The following is a 19,584-nucleotide window of genomic DNA, read 5'->3' as shown; positions in this document are numbered from 1 at the left end:
TGCCACAGAATTGAAAGGGAGTGGTTTAAACTATGCTGGTTTCTGTAGCTACACTTCACTTGAATGCCTTCTTCCACCATTCCCAACAGATATTGGGTGAAGTAGGCAATGTACAGTGCTATGAAACTAACACTACGTCCAATATTCATGCCTGTCATTCATCTAATGATGAGTTCCTGACCCGGATTCTACCACCACGCAGAGGCAATGGACAGGGGCGAGACGCTTTCCCATCTGAAGCCAAGATTGATGGGTCATTCACCCTCAGCTGTTCTTGAGTATTTTCTCACTAATAATAATAGACAGGCATTGATAGAGGCCTGGGAGAAGGCTGGCTGATGTACCCCCTTCCAGGTGGGTGGTAGGGTTTGTGGGGGCAATGGAATGCATCCAGAAGTTCCCTAACCAAAGGGTTGATGAAAGATTGTATCGGTTCTGGACAACCTTTCCCTCATCTCACCCAAAAATTGGACAGGCACTAGATTTTCTATTTGGGCAGAGAGGGTGGACCCCAGACATGCACCTAGACTACCACAAAAATCCATCTGCCCCTTGCAACAGAAGTGTCTTTCCACTGACCCTGCACATCCTGCCAGGGTCAGTGTTGGAGAGCATGTGTGCTCATACATACTCTTGACACAATATTTTTATGTATAGATAGATGGAGTAATTAGCAACAGAGGCAATATATTTCTTCTTTTCACCTATTCACTGTACCTGAGGAAAACAGAGCCAGAAGAAACATCACACTGCAATGCTCTCATGCTGTCACAACATACTAGATTATTCAAAGCAAACCACATATGATTCTCCACGCAGATCAGTCACCTATCTCTCAGCAAAATAATACTTTCAGGCATTAGGATATCTTAGAACAGGCAAATTATGAATCGTCCATATAATTCAAATTGGACTAGTACTGTCAGTATGATTTTTCACTCTTTTGCGCACTCTGCCAATCAGCTGTGGCAAAACTATTCACCACAGTGTATTTACTAATATTAATATGGACCATAAACTGTCTGTCCACAATGATAATCCCTGTGCAGAAGTTAGTGCAGAAGGTAGGTAGGAGGAAGGTGACCGAAACAATGACATTGGCACTGAAGACGGACTTTGTGCTCTATCCCATTTGCTGCACTCCCTCTAACAAGTACTCAAAAAGTGACAATACTGTCACGGGCATGTATTGAAAATATTTAAACTATTTGTCTGCTGTCTGACCCTAAACGGGATCAGGAACAGAGGTCACCAGTGCATCTGCTGCCATAGTTAAGTCAATGGAGTCAGGTTGAAGGTTTTCAGCTCGAGCATAATAAAGATTACAATTAAAATCTTGTCAGATTTGGTTAACCGTTGAAGCATTGTGGCACCCACCTTCCATTGAAGGAAGTGATATTTCTTTGTCATGTCCAGCTTTTCATGACAGGGCTGATTCATTTGTGTCCAGTCATAGTTTTCTGGGAATCTTGTGCACACTTCCCAAGTCTCACACCTACAAAGTTAACCACACGTTTAAAATTTATTGTGCATTCTGTCAACCTCATTTTAACTAATACCTTTAAAACATTTTTTTCCATAAAATTTGTGCGATAAAACTTATGGCTGAATTTCCTTCACTTAAGTAGAAGTGTTGGAATCTATCCTGCTTAAAGGAGAAAATAAATAACAAAGGTTTCATTTCCAAGCCCTTACTGCTTCTACTTGATGATTTCCCTCTAATCAGGAGACCAGTCAGTGGTGGAAGCTCCACTATACACATAATGTTGACTAATAATTTAGTACAGGATTGAGGGTGTACACATTTGCCAATTATCAGATTAAACTGTTAGCATGGATGTAAAAGATCCCACAGACTTTCTATACAATCTGCAGGAACCGAAAGAGACCATACTGCACATCAACTCTATGAAAAAGCTATCCACATTGACCCACCCACCCTTTCCCTAGAAACCTGAAAAATGAAGATTTTTCAAATAGATAACTAGTTCGCCATTGAAAGTTACTTTTGAATCTTTTTCCACCACCCATTCAGGTAGCATATACCACAAAATGCAGGACAGATCAAACCCAGTCAATTACTGTCCCATCAGCAAAATGATGGGAAGGGGTTGTTGACAATGCTATCAAGCAGCACTTACTCAGCATCAAACTGCTCACTGCCAGTCCACTTGTGTTCCACCAGGGCCACTAGCTCCTCGCCTCATTGCAACCATGGTCCAGTATGGGCAAAAGAACTGAACTCAAGAGGTGGAGAGTGACTGCTCTTGAAGGCAGCACTTGATCATGTGTGACATCAAGGATCCCTAGCAAAACTGATGTCAATGGGAATCAGGAGAAAACTCTATTGGTTGCAGTCAAACCTGGCACAAAGGAAGATTGTTGTGGTTGTTGGATTTGAATCATCTCGGTCCCAGGATCTCACTGCAGGAGCTCATCTGGATAGTGTCTTAGGCCCAAGCATCTTCAGCTGTTTCATCAATGACCTTCCCTTCATCATAACGTCAGAAGTGGGGATGTTCCCTGATGATTGCACAATGTTCAGCATAATTTCTGACTCCTCAGGTACTGAAGTGGTCCATGTCCAAATGCAGCAAGACCTGAACAATATTCAGGGTTGGGCTGATAGGTGCCATGTGATATTCATGCCACACAAGTGCTAGGCAATGACTATCTCCAACAAGGGATAATCCAACCATCACCTTTTGACATTCAATAGCATTAACATTGCTGTAATCCTGTGGGTTACAATTGACCAGAAACTGAACTGGACTAGCCATATAAGTACTGTGGCTACAAAAGCAAATCAGAGAATAAGAATTCTGCGGTGAGTAACTCAATTCCTGACTCCACAAAGCCTGTTTACAATCTACAGGGCACAAGTTAGTGGTGTGATGAAATACTCTCCACTTACCTGGATGGGTGCAGCTCGAACTATACTCAAGGAGTTTGTCACCATCTAGGACAAAGCAGCCACTTGATTGGCAGATCCATCACCTTAAACATCCACTTCCTCCACCACTGACGTACAGTGACAGCAATGTGCACCAGTTACAAGGTCTGCAGCAGCTCACAAAGGTTCCTTCAACAGCACCTTCCGAACCACTTTGAAGGACAAGACCAGCAGATATATTGGGAACATCAGCACCTGAAAATTCCCCTCCAGGCTACTCACCATCCTGACTTGGAAATATATTGCCGCGTCTTCACTGTCACTTGATCAAAATCCTGAAAACCCTTTCCTAACAGCACAATGGGTGTACTTACACCACATGGACTGCAGCGGTGTGGCTCATCAACACTTTCTCAACAGCAATTAAGAATGGGAAATAAATGCTGGTCTAGCCAGCAACACCACATCCATGAGCAAATAAATATATATTTTTTACAATTTAGAGTACCCAATTATTGTTTTGCAATTAAGGGGCAATTTAGCATGGCCAATCCACCTACCTTGCATATTTTTGGGTTGTGGGAGCGAAACCCACGCAAACACAGGGAGAATGTGCAAACTCCACATGGACAGTGACCCAGAGCTGGGACTGAACCTGGGACCACGGCGCCATGAGGCAACAGGGCTAACCCACTGCACCACCATGCTGCCCTAGCAAATAAATAAATGAGTAATTGTTAAAACTGAATCTTTTTCTCACTGGTTCTTTTGTCAATCTGTGCCTTCTGGTGAGCGATCCATCAGCCAATGAAATTCACAATTATATGTGTCTAAAACCCTCCTTGTCAGTTTAGTGGGGTTTGAGGTATCCTCCCAGAATCTCAGCCACATTGCTAGAGTCACTGCCACAGGAGATGGACAGTGGAAACGTGGTCCTCTTCCCTCAATGAGCCACAAGGCCCTCCATACAGACATTAAGAAGGAACTACAAGGATCTGGATGCAGTACCATGAAAAGTTTATTGACCTCACACAAATAATCAAGGTCACCTCGTATGCCAAATCTTTCATCACTAGGCTCACACACTACTCCAATCACCACATCCACCCCTCACTTCCCTATCAACAACCTTTATCAAACATGACTCATGCCTGATATTAATAACCTCACCTCATTCTCACATACTTAACACTGATGCAAGGTTCACACTCATACTTCACACCCTGCACACATGCTGGCTGTTCAACGATGACAGGCATATCACCCAAATACATCACACCATGCTTATTAACATACTTCCCTCTCTCTCTTGCAGGATGGGCTGTCCCATAATTCGAAGCAGCGAACACCTGACCAGTGGAGCACATGCACACCTGTATGCAATCACATCCATTGACGTGCTCACTACTATTAGTGTCCACAATGGACGCTCCGCCCAGCAGCAAGGCTGAAACCATAGAAGATGACACAGTATGTACCTACTTAATCCTTCTCACGTCCCACTTCCCACTCACCCCAAAATCTCCTTTAATCTTGAGCAGCAGATGGTGGAAGCATGCACCTCGTACCTCTTGTCCATATTACAGCCCTACCCTGTGCCTTTCAGATACCCAAAAACTGTCATTTAGTTAGGCAAGTGAATTGCAAAATGTGCAATGCATTGATGAGGGAGCACCATAGCGTAGCACATTCACAGTCAGCAGCTCAGATACTGGCACTCTACGTGCTTCAGAAGGTCGCATAGAGGTAACAAATAGTCAGTGGTCTGCAGCAAGGGGAAAGGATATTGTAGGTGAGAACTCCCCAGAGACTGAGATTGAACAAGAGTTCCTCTGCAGAAGGCTCAGATGAGTACACCAGTGGGGTGGTATGCAGAAAAATGCTAATGCACATAAATATGCTTGGTGCTATTGGCAGGCCTGCCAGAAAGCCAGGTTACTGTCAAGGAACTGGATTTTACTCTGCACAGGGCTTTCTATAGTGCCTGTATCCTATCCGTTCCAGTGTGAGGGTGGTGGCCAACTTCTTGAGAACACCTGCAGACACAACTGCCATTCAACAGGCGGTAACCAATGTCTAAGTTCCCAAAGCAGCACAGGCAAAACCCACCCAAATTCTCAATGCTGTGGTGAAAGCTCAGACTGAGGTCATAAACTCTCTGCTTGCTGCTGTGGAAGCACAGGCTGCCGCTATCTCTCCTCCAAGTGATAACAAAGATGGCAGAGCTGATGACCAGAGGGGGAGTGCCAGTGACTCTATGGAGAGTAAACCCATTTTCATCTCTCAGGATTACTGGATTTGAGGTCCCACCAGTGCTGACCTGCCAGCAGACTGAGATTGAACAAGAGTTCTGCTGCAGAAGGCTCAGATGGTTATTTGTCAGGCAGCCAGCCCAGACTGCTACACATGCTGAGGTGTAAGAGTGTCCTACAAGACCATGTGCAGTCTACCTCACTGGAAGTCTCCCATCAGAAATGCTGTAGCTACTGGCATGTGCTGCTCTGCAGCACTGGACCAGGCAAAAGCACCTGCAAGATAGATATTAAGGGAATATACTTTGACATGGAATATTGAAGGATTTGTTGGTGGTTTGGAATGTTTTGCAATTACTTTTATTTCAGCATTGTGGTAAAGGGGAGATTGTGATGGTTTGTAACAGAAGGATAGCAGGGTAGCATGGTGATTAGCATAAATGCTTCACAGCTCCAGGGTCCCAGGTTCGATTCCCGGCTGGGTCACTGTCTGTGTGGAGTCTGCACGTCCTCCCCCTGTGTGCGTGGGTTTCCTCCGGGTGCTCCGGTTTCCTCCCACAGTCCAAAGATGTGCGGGTTAGGTGGATTGGCCATGCTAAATTGCCCGTAGTGTCCTAATAAATGTAAGGTTAAGGGGGGGGTTGTTGGGTTACGGGTATAGGGTGGATATGTGGGTATGAGTAGGGTGATCATGGCTCGGCACAACATTGAGGGCCGAAGGGCCTGTTCTGTGCTGTACTATGTTCTATGATAGTAAGCTGTGCGATTGTTTTAGGATTTGGGGTTGAGTTTAGCTGAGCCACAGTTGAATGAGGTGATCTTGGACGGACCGTCTGTAATTGGAATGCACTGGACATCACCTCCTTCCTCTAGCTGCTAAATAATAAAATCAAAATACTGCAGATGCTGAAGATCGGAAATAAAAAACAGCAAGTGCTGGATAAACTCAGCAGGTCTGGCAGCATCTGTGGAGAGAGGAAACAAATTAATGTTTTGAGTCCACTATGACACTTCCTTTGAACTGAAGGGGGGTAGATTTGTGATGGATTTTATGCTGTTATAAAGGGGGGAGGGGCAGCTGGAGCAAAAGAAAAGGTCAGGGATAGGTTAGAGGGCAGAGAGGTTAAATGATTAAGACATTGTGGAACTAAAGGCAAAATGAGTGGTAATGGTAGTATCAAAGAAACAAAGATTGTTCCAGAGTAAGCGTGAATGGCAGAATAAAGGTCAGCATTGTCTGACAGTAAATAGCAGAATCGGTTAATAGCAGAATAAAGGTCAGGGCTGTCTAAAAGCAAAAACATGAGAACATGATGTCGGCTGGCAATAAGAGGAAAATAATTCAAAGTGGAAGGCAGAGTTCATGGCCTGAAGTTGTTGAACTTGATGTTGAGTCTAGAAAATTGTCAAGTGCCTAATTGGAAGATGAGGTGCTGTTGTTCCAGCTTGCATTGGACTTCGCTGGAACATTATGGCAGGTCAAAGACAGAAACATGAGCATGAGAGTAAGATAATGAGTTGAAATAGAAAGCAACTGGAAGGTTGGGGTCATGCTTGAAGACTGAGTGAAAGTGTTCTGTAAAGTGGTCACACAGCCTGTCTTTGATCTCTGCATGGGGCGATCGCTGGGAACATTCTGGGTGCCGCGCCATTCTCTTCCTGCTCAGTCTTCTCTTCCTTATGCTCCTTCCTCCTCCTCTTCTCACAACATAAGCACACATTAGAAGCAGGAATAAATCATCAGAAACATTTGGAACTGCTCTGCCATTCAATACAACATTTGTTGATATTCTATATTAATTCCACTTTTCACCCCGCCATACATATATCCCTTGATTCTCTGAGAGATCAAAAATCTATCAATTTCAGTCTTGAAAATGCTTAACTGTGGTGTATCCACAACATTCTGGGACAGACAATTTCAAAGATTCACAAAACGTCTGAGTGAAGAAACCTCCCCTCATCTCAGTCCTAAATGATTGATTTGTTATCCTGCGGCTGTGCCCTCGTGTTCTAGATTCCCCAGCTAGGGGGAATACCTTTCAATGTCTACCCTGTCAAACCCCGTCAGGATCTTGCATGTTTCAATGAACTCACTCTCATTCATCTAAACTCCAAAGACTACAGGCCCAATATACTCAGCCTCCCATCACAGAACATGTCTCATATCTCAGGGATCAAGGAGATAAATCACTTGGTTGCATGGTGTACCGAAAACAACCACTCTCTAAATGTTGGAAAGACCAAGGAACTGAGCACCAACTTCAGGAAGCGTAGCGCGACACACACTCCCGTTTGCAGCAATGGCTCCGAAGTGGAGATGGTCGATAGTTTTAGATTCCTGGGGGTCCTCATCACCAACAGTCTGTCCTGGTCCACTCACGTTGGTGCAACAGTCAAGAAGATCCAACAACGTCTCTACTTTCTACGGAAGTTAAAGAAATTTGGAATGTCTGCATCAACTCTCACAAACATCGACAGATGTGCGATAGAGAGCATCCTATCCGGCTGCATCACAGCCTGGTATGGCAACTGCTCGGTCCAACATCGCAAGAAACTGCAGAGTGTGGTGAACTCAGCGCAACGCACCACACAAGCTTGCCACCCCCACATTGATTCTGTATACACCTCCCGCTGCCTCAGGAAGACAGACAGCATTATCAGAGACCCTTCCCACTCAGGCATTGCCTTCTTCCAGACCCTTCCATCAGGCAGAAGTTACAAGAGTCTGAAGACCCGCATATCCAGACATAGGAACAGCTTTTTCCCCACAGCTACAAGGCTCCTCAACGACTCCCCCTCAGACTGGTCTGTTCCCTGTAAGACGCCCTATGCTGCTCTTGCTCATGTATTTGCTTTGTTTGGCCCCTTGTTTCGCACTGCAACTAATCACTGTTTGTCGAAGTACCATCTGTTGATTATTCTTTTTTTCTACTATGTATGTACTGTGTACATTCCCTCGGCCGCAGAAAAATACTTTTCACTGATCTTCAGTACATGTGACAATAAATCAAATCAAATCAAACCAATCTTTTGAACCTTCCATGTATTTCCTCCAAGCAAGCATCTTGTTCCTTAGATATGCATAGAGTATTGCAGGTGTGGTTTCATCAAACCCAACACAATTTTAGCAAGGCCTCCTTATTCTTACACTGTAAACCTCTTCCAATAAAGGCCTACATGCCATTTGCCTTCCTAACTGTTTGGTGTACCTGCATGCTAACTTATCATGTAACTTGTACAAATACAGTCAGGTCTCTTTAACTGTCAACACCCGGTGAAAATAAATTCTGCTTTCCTATTGTTACTCCCAGAATGAATAACCACACACCTCCATACTTTATACCACAGCTTCCACCTTGATCCTCACTCACTTAATCTTTGCACCCTCTTTTGATCCTCCTCATAGCTCACATTGTCACTCAACTTTGTGTCACCAGCAAACTGTTGGGGCCTGATCAAACCAAATGGGAACAGAGTCCCATAGTGAATGCATTTAGACGTGTTTTTCCCAGTGCTCGGAGAGCCGAGAAACACCCTGCTGTCTAATGCCCATCCAGTAGGGGGAGCGAGAGATCGGAACGCCATTTTAAAATGCCGGCCTGATCTCTCGAGCTCCCCCTTCAAGTCCTAACTCACGATATGGGGGGTGCCCAGGTCCCCACCACACCCCCGGCCCAATCACCACCATGTGAAAAATACCAGCTTGCAGTGCCTGCCTGGCAGTGCCCCTGACAGTTGACAGTTCCACCTGGGCACCTTATCAGAGCCAGGCTGACACCCAGGTGGCACTGCCAGGGTGGCAAACTGGCTGTGCCAGAGTTCCTGGGTGGCACTGCCACAGTGCCACCCTGCCCGGAAAGAAAGCATCTGGGGATCTCCAATTCCCTGGGAGACCCCCACAAGTGCCATTCCATCTGGTCCCCATTTGTGGAGAATGGCACTCACCCAAGATCTCCAATGCAAAGGGATAGACCCCAATGCCTAATTACCTCAGGGAACTGCACATCAGAGTGAGACTAGGGGCAGGTTTCACCGAAATCGTCGCAATGACCTGACGCCGATGTCAAAAACAGTGCGAAGCACTCCGCCGTTGAGCCGACCGGAAGATGCGAAATCCTCCGCCCAGGAAGGGGCTAGCACTGCCATGATGCCGCCAAGCGCAACGGCATGACCCGGAATGGGGTCACAGACGCACGTGGCATAACTGACGCCGCGCGCTGTCGCTCCTCAAAAGACGCCACCGGCAGAGACATGGAAATGCTAGAACATGGCCGTACACCGCACAGTGCCAAGGTTCCAGGAGCAGGATATCAAGGCACTCCTGGACACAGTGAAACAGAGGAGGGAGGCCCTGTACCCTGCAGCAGGGTCGCACCAAACCTCAGCCGGCACCTGAAATGAAATGCAATGAAATGAAAATCGCTTATTGTCACAAGTAGGCTTCAAATGAAGTTACTGTGAAAAGCCCCTAGTCGCCACATTCCGGCGCCTGTTCGGGGAGGCTGGTCCGGGAATTGAACTGTGCTCCTTGCCTGCCTTGGTCTGCTTTCAAAGCCAGCGATTTAGCCCCGTGTTAAACCAGCCCCTAAGTGGAGGGAGGTGGCAGAGGCTGTCAGCGTCGTGGACGTAACAGCCAGGACAGGAGCCAGTGCCACAAGAAGGTCAATGACCTAATCAAGGAAGCCAGGGTGAGTAACCCCCACCCCCCTCCATTCGCTCCCCGCCCGCCCCCTCCAGGATGGGCGGCACAGCCATAGCTGAAACCGACATGGCTGCACCCACCCATGCAGGCTTCATTGGCAGGATGGGCTGTGAATCTATGCCAACATACATTCAACCGCTGGTCGGCAATGTCTGCCTAACACTGTTGACCTTTATCTCTATCCCCCCCCCCCCCCCCCCCATCCCCAGGAGAAAGGCGCCCATAACAACCAGGAGCGTGACAGGACCGGAGGGGGGTCCACCTGAATTGCGCCCCCTCACAGTTCATGCTCAGGACCTTGCAGGCGGACCCAAGGACCGGTAGGTTGCAGATCCAGAGATCGGGAGCGCAGCACCAAGTGAGACCTCCCACTGCCTGCCCCCTCCCCTGATCCCCCCTCCCCCAATCCCCTCTCCCCATCCCTCCTCCCCCATTCCTCCTTTCCCCCATCTCCCCCCTCCTCCCTATACCCCCTTTCCCCTTCCCCATCCCTTCCCCCCATCTCCCCCCTCCCCCCTATACCTCCTTTCCCCCTCCCTGTTCCCCCCACCCCCCTCTCCCCTTCCCCCATCCCCCCTCCCCGATCCCCCATTTCCGTCTGCGTATCTAACCATGCATGTTGTATTGTGTATTGTCGGACCAAACGTCGATCCACCCATCCCGGCGGATGCCGACTACCCCCAGGACGTGCCAAGGCCACCACACACCAGGCACCGACCCAGACCATCAGGCGTACACCGCCCCAAACTAGTGCGGCAACGCCGGTGGGCCACATCCAGCGACGGGGAGGGCAGCCAAACAAACAGGCCCTCGTCCCAGTCGACACACGACACTGGGACACAGGACACACCCACCCAGGACACCGACACACAGGACACACCCACCCAGGGCACTGACACACATGACACACCCACCCAGGACACTGACACACATGACACACCCACCCAGGACACTGACACACAGGACACACCCACCCAGGACACTGACACACAGGACAACCCACCCAGGGCACTGACACACAGGACACACCCACCCAGGACACTGACACACAGGACAACCCACCCAGGGCACTGACACACATGACACACCCACCCAGGGCACTGACACACAGGACACACCCACCCAGGACACTGACACACAGGACACACCCACCCAGGACACTGACACACAGGACACACCCACCCAGGACACTGACACACAGGACACACCCACCCAGGACACTGACACACAGGACACACCCACCCAGGACACTGACACACAGGACACACCCACCCAGGACACCCACACACAGGACACACCCACCCAGGGCATCAACATACAGGACACACCCACCCAGGGCATCAACATACAGGACACACCCACCCAGGGCACCAACACACAGGACACACCCACCCAGGGCACCAACATACAGGACATACCCACCCAGGGCACCCACACACAGGACACACCCACCCAGGACACCCACACACAGGACACACCCACCCAGGACACTGACACACAGGACACACCCACCCAGGACACTGACACACAGGACACACCCACCCAGGACACTGACACACAGGACACACCCACCCAGGACACCCACACACAGGACACACCCACCCAGGGCACTGACACACAGGACACAACCACCCAGGGCACTGACACACAGGACACACCCACCCAGGACACTGACACACAGGACACACCCACCCAGGACACTGACACACAGGACACACCCACCCAGGACACTGACACACAGGACACACCCACCCAGGACACTGACACACAGGACACACCCACCCAGGACACTGACACACAGGACACACCCACCCAGGACACTGACACACAGGACACACCCACCCAGGACACTGACACACAGGACACACCCACCCAGGGCATCAACATACAGGACACACCCACCCAGGACACCCACACACAGGACACACCCACCCAGGGCACCAACACACAGGACACACCCACCCAGGGCACCAACTCACAGGACACACCCACCCAGGGCACCAACATACAGGACATACCCACCCAGGGCACCCAGACACAGGACACACCCACCCAGGGCACCAACATACAGGACATACCCACCCAGGGCACCCACACACAGGACACACCCACCCAGGACACTGACACACAGGACACACCCACCCAGGACACTGACACACAGGACACACCCACCCAGGACACTGACACACAGGACACACCCACCCAGGGCACTGACACACAGGACACACCCACCCAGGACACCCACACACAGGACACACCCACCCAGGACACTGACACACAGGACACACCCACCCAGGACACTGACACACAGGACACACCCACCCAGGGCACTGACACACAGGACACACCCACCCAGGACACCAACACACAGGACACACCCACCCAGGACACCAACACACAGGACACACCCACCCAGGACACTGACACACAGGACACACCCACCCAGGGCACTGACACACAGGACACACCCACCCAGGACACCAACACACAGGACACACCCACCCAGGGCACCAACATACAGGACACACCCACCCAGGACACTGACACACAGGACACACCCACCCAGGGCACCCACACACAGGACACACTCACCCAGGACACTGACACACAGGACACACCCACCCAGGGCACCAACTCACAGGACACACCCACCCAGGACACCCAAAGACAGGGGACGGGCGGACAGGAAACACCACCCCAGGGGACCCCGGACTTTGGGTCCGATGAAGACCTCGACATTACACCACTGCTACCTCCTACACCCTCCACCATCACAGAGACACTCACCTCGGTTGGTCACTTTAGCGATGAGGCTTCTGGTACACTCACTGGTGCGCTTCTGGTACACTCACCTGTCCCGGTAGAGCAGGTGGAGGTAGGAGCAGACGAGGGGCCGGACGGTCGGAGGGCAGACCAGCCCCAGCAACCAGCTGCCGCACCCACCCAGGACACCGCCCAGGCGGGACCTGAGTTCCTGGAGTTGCTACACCCACCCATAGGCCTGATGCAGTAATGGACTCAAGGACAAGTGAAGGGGGTGACGCTAGGCTTGCAGCACCTGTAGACGCAGGTGGAGGAATCCACCCGCGTGCAGGAGCAGGGAGTGATGCTGATCACGCGTGCCACCCAAGCCGAAACCGCACGGGTGGCATCCACAGTGGAGGCAATGGGGGCGATGGTGTTGGACATGGGTAGCAGTATGCAAGGCTTGGGGCTTTCCGTACAGGCGGCATCCATGGCCCAGGACATGGCTGCCCTCTCACAGGAAGCCATGAGCCAGAGCCAGATGCAGATCGCAACTGCACTCAACGCCATTGCCCAGTCTCAGCAGGCCATCGCTGAGAGCATTGGCACCATTGCACAGGCGCTGGCCAGCATCGCCCAGACCCAGATAGGGATGGCCAACTCCCTGAGTTCCATGGCTGCAAACTTGTTGATACCAGAGCGGGCCTCCAGGACTGGCAGCACCAGGTGCCGTGGGTGCCTCAGGTGCTGCATCCGTTCGCACCCCCAACCCATGGAGAGCCCCGGGGGCCATCGGGCACCCCTAGGGAGGAGGAGGTGCTGGGGCCTGTTCCGGGTCCCCCTGGAGGGGAGGTCCCGGAACACCTTGACACCTCGGACTTCCCCCCCCCCTTCCCTCCCAGGTACATCTGGTGGGCAACGGGCAGAACAGGCTGGCAACAGGCCATCCCGCTCGCCTGAGGCGCAGCGTGGCCCATTCAGGCTGGGCTCCCCAGGAAACGGCGCCAAAGGGGACCCTAGTCACAGGGCAGGGATCACAGGAGTCCACCCCCAGTTCTGCTGCACTGTCTGGGGAACCACCTAGATGTAAGGCCCGAAAATTAGACACTGAATAAGTTGGCATGGGTGCAGGGCACGGATTAGTCATAGGGGCTAGGGCACATTTTTGAATTGTTTGTAATTAAAAATCACTTTCACACCAACAGAAGTTGCCCCTGTGCTCTGTCCGATGCGTGCAGGGGTGGAGCCAGTGTGTGTGAGAGGTGATAGGACATCGAGCTCAGATGAGTGTGCCCCCCTCCCGGGTAACCCTCGCCATCCCCCCGGGCAGATGACGGGTCCGTGCACTGCAATGTCAAGGCCGCATGCCGGGACGGTCCAGGTGGAGGGTGTTACTATGGCCATGAGTCAGACATTGTCTAACGATGTAGAGCCCGGCGCTCATCACAGAGCGAACTGTCATCATCCTCCATGGCATGCAATAGACCCGCTTCCACTGGCGACCGTGTGAGGCCTGCCCATTGTGACGCAGGTGGATGTGCAATATTGGGGTGGTGTGCATGCGGGTGATGTGGTGGTGGGTGGGGTGTGGGTGATGGGTGGGGTGGGGTTGATGGGGTGGTGGGCAGGGGGTGGGTGGTGGGCAGGGTGTGGGTGGTGGACGGGGTGTGGGTAGTGGGGTGGTGGTGGTGGGGTGATGGGCGGGGTGTGGGTGGTGGGTGCTGGGCAGGGTGTGGGTGTTGGGTGATTGGCAGGGTGTGGGTGGTGGGTGATGGGCGAGGTGTGGGTGGTGGGCGGTGTGTGGGTGGTGGGTGATGGGCGGGTTCTGGGTGATGGGTGATGGGCGGGGTGTGGGTGGTGCGGTGGTGGGCGGGGTGTGGGTGGTGGGCGGGGTGTGGGTGGTGGGTGATGGGCAGGGTGTGGGTGGTGGGGTGGTGGGCAGGGTGTGGGTGGTGGGCGGGGTGTGGGTGGTGGGTGATGGGCAGGGTGTGGGTGGTGGGGTGGTGGGCGGGGTGTGGGTGGTGGGCGGGGTGTGGGTGGTGGGTGGTGGGCGGGGTAAGGGTGGTGGGCGGGGTGTGGGTGGTGGGCGGGGTGTGGGTGGTGGGTGATGGGCGGGGTGTGGGTGGTGGGTGATCGGCGGGGTGTGGGTGGTGGGTGATGGGCGGGGTGTGGGTGGTGGGTGATGGGCGGGGTGTGGGTGGTGGGTGATGGGCGGGGTGTGGGTGGTGGGTGCTGGGCAGGGTGTGGGTGGTGGGGTGATGGGCGGGGTGTGGGTGGTGGGTGGGGTGTGGGTGGCGGGTGATGGGCAGGGTGTGGGTGGTGGGGTGGTGGACGGGGTGTGGGTGTTGGGCGGGGTGTGGGTGGTGGGTGATGGGCAGGGTGTGGGTGGTGGGTGGTGGGCGGGGTGTGGGTGGTGGGCGGGGTGTGGGTGGTGGGTGATGGGCAGGGTGTGGGTGGTGGGTGGTGGACGGGGTGTGTGTGGTGGGTGATGGGCGGGGTGTGGGTGGTGGGTGATGGGCGGGGTGCGGGCGGTGGGTGATGGCCGGGGTGTGGGTGGTGGGTGCTGGGCAGGGTGTGGGTGGTGGGTGATTTGGCGGGGTGTGGGTGGTGGATGCTGGGCAGGGTGTGGGTGGTGGGGTGGTGGGCGGGGTGTGGGTGGTGGGTGATGGGCGGGGTGTGGGTGGTGGGTGATGGGCGGGGTGTGGGTGGTGGGTGCTGGGCAGGGTGTGGGTGGTGGGGTGGTGGGCGGGGTGTGGGTGGTGGGTGATGGGCGGGGTGTGGGTGGTGGGTGATGGGCGGGGTGTGGATGGTGGGGTCGTGGGCAAGGTGTGGGTGGTGGGTGGTGGGCGGGGTGTGGGTGGTGGGTGAAGGGCGGGGTGTGGGTGGTGGGTGATGGGCGGGGTGTGGGTGGTGGGCGGGGTGTGGGTGATGGGCGGGGTGTGGGTGGTGGGTGATGGGCGGGGTGTGGGTGGTGGGCAGGGTGTGGGTGATGGGCGGGGTGTTGGTGGTGGGTGTTGGGCAGGGTGTGGGAGGTGGGGTGGTGCTGTACTGTGCTGTCCATGCCCATGCTCAGCGAATCACACCCCGCTCCCCCTACTAGTCTGTGAACCATGCGGCTATCAACTCCTCTCGTGCCCGCTGACCCAGCTGGTATCGGTGGGCAGCCTCCAATCCCTGTCCCGCCCGTATGTCCCGGACATTGCCCCCCCCACGGTTGCACCGGTGCACCGACGCCTGGGAAATGCTGGACAGGTCCCCAATTGGTGACTGGAACGACCCCACGGCATAAAAGTTCAGGGCGACCGTCACCTTGACGTCCACAGGGAGAGGGTGTCCTCCCCCAGTCCCACACGGTGCAAGGTGTGCGATCGGGTGGCAGATATGGGCGACGGTTCCTCGGCACATCCTGAGTCTCCTCTGCATGCCTGTTCCGTGAGGTCCTGATACGACAAGCGGCGCCGGTAGAAATGGGGCCTCATCGGGCACCTCCGTTGCCGTGGCACAACCACCACCTCCTCCTCCTCCTCCTCATCGTCCTGTCGGGTGGGCGGCCCTCCAGCTTGGGCGGCTGCCACCTGCCCCTCAGCGGCACGCTCCTCTGCGGCAGCCTCCTCCGCCTCCCTGGTATGCTACTAGTCCAGCTCCCATCGGGCAACATGTGGAAGGGCGGCTCCCGCTACAGCGGCCAACATCGCTGGGTGATGGCCAAACATAACGGTCTGCAGGGGTGGGGGTAGGCAACATACCATCATTGTACATACCACCCTCCACTGTTGCCAGCTGCCACCTAGCCAGGCAAAGCCCCCTGCCAACCCCGGCAATCTTTTCCCTGGCACTCCCCTCCCAGCACCCCGATCCCCTCTCCAGCACTCCCCTCCCCGGCACCCCAAACCCATCCCCGTCACTCCCCTCCCCGGCACACCCCTCCCCGGTACCCCCAAACCCATCCCCGGCACTCCCCTCCCCGGCACTCCCCTCCCCGGTTCCCCCAAACACATCCCCGGCACTCCCCGGCACTCCCCTCCCCGGCACTCCCCGATCCCATCCCCGGCACTCCCCTCCCCGGCACTCCCCGATCCCATCCCCGGCACTCCCCTCCCCGGCCCTCCCCGATCCCATCCCCGGCACTCCCCTCCCCGGCACTCCCCGATCCCATCCCCGGCACTCCCCTCCCCGGCACTCCCCGATCCCATCCCCGGCACTCCCCTCCCCGGCACTCCCTGATCCCATCCCCGGCACTCCCCTCCCCGGCACTCCCCGATCCCATCCCCGGCACTCCCCTCCCTGGCACTCCCCTCCCCAGCACCACCGATCCCCTCCTCGGCACTCCCCTCCCCGGCACTCCCCGATCCCCTCCCCGGCACTCCTCTCCCCGGCACACCCCGATCACCTCCCCGGCACTCCCCTCCCCGGCACTCCCCGATCCCCTCCACGGCAATCCCCTCCCCGGCACACCCCAATCCCCTCCCCGGCACTTCCCTCCACGGCATCCCCGATCCCCTCCTCGGCACTCCCCTACCCGGCAATCCCCTCCCCGGCAATCCCCTCCCCGGCACTCCCCTCCCCGGTTCCCCCAAACCCATCCCCGGCACTCCCCTCCCCGGCACTTCCCTCCCCGGCATCCATGATCCCCTCCTCGGCACTCCCCTCCCCGGCAATCCCCTCCCCGGCAGTCCCCTCCCCGGCACTCCCCTCCTTGGCACTCCCTGATTCCCTCCCCGGCACTCCCTGAACCCCTCCCCGGCACTCCCCTCCCCGGCACTCCCCTCCCCGGCACTCCCCGATCCCCTCCCTGGCACTCCAAGATCCCCTCCCCGGCACTCCCCTCCCCGGCACTCCCCGATCCCCTCCCCGGCACTCCCCTCCAAGGCACTCCCCGATCCCCTCCCCGGCACTCCCCTCCCCAGCACTCCCCGATCCCCTCCTCGGCACTCCCCACCCTGGCACTCCCCGATCCCCTCCCCGGCACTCCCTGAACCCCTCCCCGGCCCTCCCTTCCCCGATCCCCTCCCCGGCACTCCCCGATCCCAACCCCAGCACTCCCCGTTCCCCTCCCCAGCACTCCCCTCCCCAGCACCCCCGATCTCCTCCCCGGCACTCCCCTCCCTGGCACTCCCCGATCCCCTCCCCGATCCACTCCCCGGCACTCCCCAATCCCCTCCCTGATCCACTCCCCCGCACTCCCCGATCCCCTCCTCGGCACTCCCCGCCCTGGCACTCCCCGATCCCCTCCCCGGCACTCCCTGAACCCCTCCCCAGCACTCCCCTCCCCGGCACTCCCCGATCCCCTCCCCGGCACTCCCCGATCCCCTCCCCGGCACTCCCGTCCCCGATCTCCTCCCCGGCACTCCCCGTTCCCCTCCCCAGCACTCCCCTCCCCAGCACCCCCGATCTCCTCCCCGTCACTCCCCGATCCCCTCCCCGATCCACTCCCCGGCACTCCCCGATCCCCTCCCCGGCACTCCCCTCCCCGGCACTCCCCGATCCCCTCCCCGGCACCCCCGATCCTCTCCCCGGCACCCCCAAACCCATCCCCGGCGCTCCCCTCCCCGGCACTCCCCTCCCCGGTACCCCCGGTTCCCTCCCCACCCACCCACCACCCCTCCCTCCCCCCGGCACCAACCCCGACACTGCCACGCACCCCCGGCCCTGGGGGGCATCTGCAACCGACACCTGCAACCCCTCCCAGCCACAGCCATGCCATCTCTTCTGTAACGCCCCCCACGCCCCCCCCCCCCCGCCCCCCCACGCCGACCCCTACTTCCTCGCTTGCCGGCGTCAGCCAGCATGACTGGTTGATGCCCTTTAAAACCTACTTTGATATACCCCTGCGTGACTGCTTTGCAGCAGGCCCAGGTACCATCACGTCACACCGAATCTCTCCATTCTGCCAGGCGCACGGCGCAATTCCCCACGGCAGGCTTTTTCGCGGGCCGGAGAATACGGCAGCCGACGTCGGAACAGCGAGGCGGGATTCGCGCGCCCCCCGGGGATTCTCCGACTAGGCGGGGGGTCGGAGAATCCCACCCTAGATGTCTCACTCTAATATGCAGATTTGCCAAAATGTGATCCCGCCCACAATGGGCGGGCTTCACTTCGCGACATCTCACACGATTGCGTTAGATTTCGCGAGTCATAATGAGCCGGGTAGATCCCGGCAGCGAGGTATCCGGTCATTTACTGGCCACAGCACGCTGCTTTTCAGGCACAGCCTGGCCGGTAGATCATGCCCTTCGTCTCTTCGGCCAAGTCTTTATTATAGATTGTAAATAGCTGAAGCATCGGCACTAGTTTTTGTGACGCTCCACTAGCCATAGCCTGCCAACTTGAAAATACCCTATTTATCCGTACTCTTTGCTTTCTGTCCATTAACTAATCCTCTTTTGACACCAATATATTATCCTCAACTCCATGAACCCTTATCTTGCATGTTGACCTTTTCCATGGCACCTTATCGATTGCCTTTTGGAAATCATTATTATATGGCAAATTGTAATACAGAGATTCCCAAGCCAGTGTCCGTGGAACCCAGGAACTCCACTGGGACATTTCAGGGGGTCTGCGGCAGGACAAACACATTTGTAAAAGTTGAAAAGTGCCGGAGAGCTGCCAGCCTCTGATTGCATGAGCTGGCAACAGCACAAAACTCCAAATCAGGGTGAGCGTAGGCAACAGAGTGATGGGAAGAGTGGAACTCAGAACGGAACTTATACAGAATCCGGAGCAGGTCACTGCAGCAAGGGAGCAGAACCAGGGTCCAGAGCGGGCTTTGGAGCAGGGTGGCAGAGCCAGGGATGGGGTGCTGGAGCAGGCCTGGGAGTAGGAAGCCGGAGTGGGGCTGGAGTGAGCCGTAGCAAGGGGCCAGAGTGGGCCTCAGTGCGGAGGGCAAGAGCGGGGCTCGGAGTGGGGTGCCAGAGCGGGGGTGGTGGAGCAGGCCTCAAAGTGCACCGAGGAATGGGGGGGACGGAGTGGGGCAGGAGCGGGCCTCA

General features: G+C 55.3%; 1 protein-coding gene across 1 annotated transcript in view; it reads right to left on the bottom strand.

Moving 5' to 3' along the window:
- Nucleotides 1-19,584, bottom strand: part of LOC119971775 (doublecortin domain-containing protein 1-like) — a 695,221-nt gene that overhangs the window by 336,064 nt on the left and 339,573 nt on the right. Inside the window, exon 14 of the mRNA XM_038807879.1 lies at nt 1,378-1,495. Coding sequence (XP_038663807.1) covers nt 1,378-1,495 — 118 coding nt within the window. The remainder of the gene's footprint in view (nt 1-1,377; nt 1,496-19,584) is intronic.

The sequence above is a fragment of the Scyliorhinus canicula genome, chromosome 9, assembly GCF_902713615.1.
Source record: "Scyliorhinus canicula chromosome 9, sScyCan1.1, whole genome shotgun sequence".
NCBI classification, from domain to species: domain Eukaryota; kingdom Metazoa; phylum Chordata; class Chondrichthyes; order Carcharhiniformes; family Scyliorhinidae; genus Scyliorhinus; species Scyliorhinus canicula.
The sequence above is the reverse complement of the archived record's forward strand: the minus strand, read 5'-3'. Positions and strand labels throughout refer to the sequence as shown.